Source organism: Erythrolamprus reginae, chromosome 2 (genome assembly GCF_031021105.1).
Source record: "Erythrolamprus reginae isolate rEryReg1 chromosome 2, rEryReg1.hap1, whole genome shotgun sequence".
NCBI lineage: Eukaryota > Metazoa > Chordata > Lepidosauria > Squamata > Dipsadidae > Erythrolamprus > Erythrolamprus reginae.
Window position 1 is genome coordinate 237,126,166 of NC_091951.1, and position 4,471 is coordinate 237,130,636.

The 4,471-nt window shown below is 39.4% G+C and overlaps 1 protein-coding gene across 1 annotated transcript; it reads left to right on the plus strand.

The window, feature by feature from the left end:
• Positions 1 to 271: 271 nt before the first annotated feature.
• CCIN (calicin) lies at positions 272 to 2,047 on the plus strand. The gene has a single exon (XM_070736213.1). The coding sequence runs from the start codon at positions 272 to 274 to the stop codon at positions 2,045 to 2,047; it is 1,776 nt and encodes a 591-aa protein (XP_070592314.1).
• The last annotated feature ends 2,424 nt before the right edge of the window (positions 2,048 to 4,471 follow it).

Here is a 4,471-nt window from a genome sequence, read left to right on the forward strand (position 1 = left end):
AGTGAGAAGGAAAAGACCCAATTTCTTTAGGAAGCTACCAAGCGTATCCATACTGGATCTGGAGTAACATTCCTATATTATCCAAATGCTGTGCAGAACCTTTTACAAATTTCAAAAGGCTGATATTCAGTTTAGGTCACAGGTAATTGTGACCTGGTATCTAGATCTACTGACATCACTTCCCTGCACTCAGAGTGAAGTTTTCAAGCCAAGAGAATATAGGCTTTTACCATCATCCTCAGCTTCAGAAAACCTCGACCCAGCTCAAAACATGAAGATGCAGTTTACAGAAAAGAACCACAACAGTTTTATGGTACAGGCCCTCAACAAGCAGAGAAAGAACAAGGAATTTTGTGATGTGGCTCTCAGTGTGGACCAGACTGTCTTCAATGCCCACCTCAATGTCTTAGCAGCTATGTCTTCCCATATAAGGAGTTTGATATCCAACAATGATATGAAAGCAGATGACGAACTCTTTATTATCATTGATGCGAAATTCATGAGCCCGGCCTTAATGGAGGAATTGCTTGATTATTTCTATACTGGGAGGATTGTGATTTCAGAGAAGAATGTGGAGGAACTGCTGAAGGGAGCCAAGTACTTCAGTTCTCAAACTTTAAGAAGTCACTGCTCCGATTTCCTCCTCCGGTCCCTCAAAACAGAGAACTGCCTCCAGTACATTCTGATAGCCACTACATACGACCTGAAGGACATAAGGAATGCTGCCTATGATGGGATGCGAGACAACTTTCATTATTGGGTGGGGCCTCAGGGCATATCAGAGTTTATGCAATGCCCTTACCATGTCTTCAGCCGATTGCTTAAAGAGGAGAATCTCCATGTGCAAAACGAAGACCAGATCTTTCTCGCTCTCCTTCAGTGGATAAAGCATAAGAAGAATGAACGGGAGAAGCATTTTAAAAAGTGTTTCGGCTACATACGTTTAACAGCTGTTTCTACCAAGACACTACTCGCAGCCTGTCGGGAAGTGTTGCTCTTTGCAGATCACACTGGACCTCTGTCCCGGATAGAGGCTGTGTTGAGCGAACGTAAACACGGAAATCTTCAAAGTCTGATGCTGCAACAAAGGAAGGGGGCACTAGTGGACTCCGTAGTAATCTTAGGGGGACAAAAAGAACAGGGTAAATTCAACAACGCAGTCTTTGCCTATGTAATTGGAGAGAATATCTGGATGAAACTCACAGAAATGCCTTACAGAGCCGCGGCGCTCAGTGCAGCCTCGCTGGGGAAATTCATTTATGTCTCTGGGGGAACTACGGAGCAGATCTCTGGGCTGAAGACTGCCTGGAAGTATGATATGGATACCAACACGTGGATCAAGCTCCCAGATCTGCCCGTTGGCCTTGTTTTCCATTCCATGGTGACTTGTGGAGGCGCAGTGTACTCTATAGGAGGAAGCACAGCCCCAAGAAGGTACATTTCCAGTATCTACAAGTACGACGAAGGCAAAGAGAAATGGACTCTTGCTGGCAAGATGAGTATCCCTATGGATGCAACTGCGCTGATCACCAAGGGAGACAAGACTATTTACATCGTGACAGGGAGGTGCCTGGTAAATGGGCGCTTCTCACGGGTAGGTGTGCTGGACTGCTTTGACACGGAGACACGGAATGTGGTCCAGTACATCACTTTTCCCATTCAGTTCAACCACAAGCCCCTGTTGTCTTTTCCACACGAGAACATTTTGAGTGTACAGAGCCACAAAGAGAGCATGGAAATAAATCTGCAGAAGGTTAAAGTTAACAAAACCGCAAACCTTGTGCCTCTGCTGCCAAATAACTATAGTTTGGATCTGTCACATGCAGTGTGTTCTGTTGGGAATAACAAAGTGTTTGTATGTGGTGGACTTATTTGTCCAGGTGACAAACGTCCAGAGGAGTATTCTATCAATCGGCAAGCGTATATGTTAGACCAAAGCACTGGGGAATGGAGGACTTTAGCTGAGCCTCCAGAAGCTCTCGATTGTCCTGCTTGCTGCATGGCTAAGTTGCCATGCAAGGTCCTCCAAAAAACTGTAGTCAATTAATTTGTGAAACCAAAATCTGTAGCAATAAAGAATGACTGAAATGCAGTTTACAGATACATAGATGGACACTTCCTTTTGTCCCTTTATCATGTACGTGATATAATTAGGATGAGAATATAGGAGGGGGATATGGCACTTATCCAGGGTTAGAGGCACCAAATAATCAAGTAGAGATCATATGCAATACTAATATAGTAGTTAACGTGGTTCGTTCTGTGGTTTTTAAGTTAAATGTTTAAACATATTTTAAAACAGTGGATAAAAAAATTAGATACTAACTTGTTCAGACATAAGAGACCAGGCTTCTCGCTTGACTTACAACTGCAGCCTAGTAAGCGATGCATTGCATAGTTCATGTAAAAACCTGACTATATGAAATTGCCCAGTAGTAACGCGAGCACATTTTTATGCTTCTCAAAGGGAAGAATCTTAAGATTTTGGAATTGTTGCAGGGGCAACTTCTAAAGTCCATAAACATTCCTCACTATTTTGTGACAGGTTCAAAGCGGCATAGCAATAATAGTTAACTTCTAAGGTGTTGTCATCTACATTTACATATTCTCAAAGTATAAGACTCCTATGATCTGTATGGAAATAAAAATGACCACCTTCTCTTTTCCTAAAAGGATTTAAAAGATGAATGTAATGTTAGTGGTTCTTCTACCCAGTTAGCAAAGCTGTTTATAAAAATAATAAAAACCAACAACAGTGGGAAACATTTTGCTGTTCAGATATTGTTGAGCTATGCCAGAGGTTTGGAAACTTGGCAACTAAGACTTGTGGACTTCAACCCCCAGTATTCTCCCAGAAAATTGTGGGAGTTGAAGTCCACAGGTCTTAAAGTTACCAAGTTTGAGGACCCCTGAGCTATGCAGTTTCCAGTGTCCAAACCAACATTGCCCCTGATTAAGAAATCCTGGGAGCTGAATTCAACAGCATTTAAAAGTTATTCATTTTTTCATCCTAGGTTATGCCCGGCTCAGTTCTTTGTTATAAAATACAGTACATGCAGTATTTTGTTACAAAATATATGCAATATTTTTAAATAACAGTAAAATCTGAGTCAATTTTCTTTATTTGGCTATCTGTTTTCCTGCAAACATTGCCTTTTCAAGCAAAGAAAGGAAAACAATTGGTTCATAGTAATTGTCTTCCACAAAGAGGATGTGGAGAGTAGAGGAGCCATCTTTTCAAAAGGAACTTGGAATTAAAGCTGTTGCTATTGTTGCAGTAAAATAATTGTTATTCGACAGTAGAATTTAGTTGGTCCTCAGTAATAGCAGAGGAGACAAAGAAGTTTGTAAATCAATAAATATATGTAAAGAGTATAAATTACTTTTCACCAAATTCCTTGTGTAAACTTTTTAAAACTGTTTTTAAATATTGGATTTGTATTCATTGTATTGTTTTTTCTTGTTGTGAGCCGCTCCAAGTCCTCGGAGAGGGGCGGCATACAAATCTAATAAATAATAATAATAATAATAATAATAATAATAATAATAATAATAATAATAATAAAAAATAATAATAATAAAGTTATGTAAGACAAATGGTCCTTTCCTTTCCTTTTCCTTCCAAAATCACTTTTTAAAAAATGCAGCTTAGTGTGAAAGATCAAAGTAGAGAAAACTGCATTTTAATGTAGGACACAGAATGTGTGTGTTTAAATAACACTATTAATTGAATCACCCCATTGGGGGGGAGGGGGTTGTAATTCATACTGGACCATAAAACCATAAAAGTTTGTTAACTAATTTGTGGCTTAGTATGTTGAACAATTCTAGCTTTGTGACTGTCCAAGATAGTCCTGCATTGACCTCTGTGATCTTAAAAAAAAAAAAGGAAACTGCTCTCATTCCTCTAATGATTGCTCAATGATTTCTAGATAATAGAGTGGAGAATGAAGCTTTGAAGAAAGAGGAAATGAAAATTTGTTACAAGAACTTGTTAAGAAGATATTCTGAGCTGTACTCCCAAATGTTATTAATCTTCTAGGATTACACTACAAAAAGAATGGCCATTTTTTAAACCTTTTCTATGCTTTTAATACCTGTTGGTGTACAATAATATAGAAAGTGACTGTTTTATAACAGATAGGGGATAAATATACTATAATGAAAGGACAATTGAAGGAAGATCCTAAGAAAGGCTAGCCAGTGTGATATTCAGTATTGGCATCTGCTGGGAGGGGGAGGTTATAGTAATGGCAATATCTATCAGCTTTCTTCAGCTTTCCAGTCTAGCCTATAGCCCTGGGATTCCCTAATAGTTTCCCATTCAATACCCTACGAGACTAGACTTTCAATCCTGGGCCTAGAAAGTTTAGAACTAAGACGCCTTAAACAAGATCTAAGTATTGCCCACAAGATCATATGCTGCAACGTCCTGCCTGTCGGCGACTACTTCAGCTTCAACCACAACAAC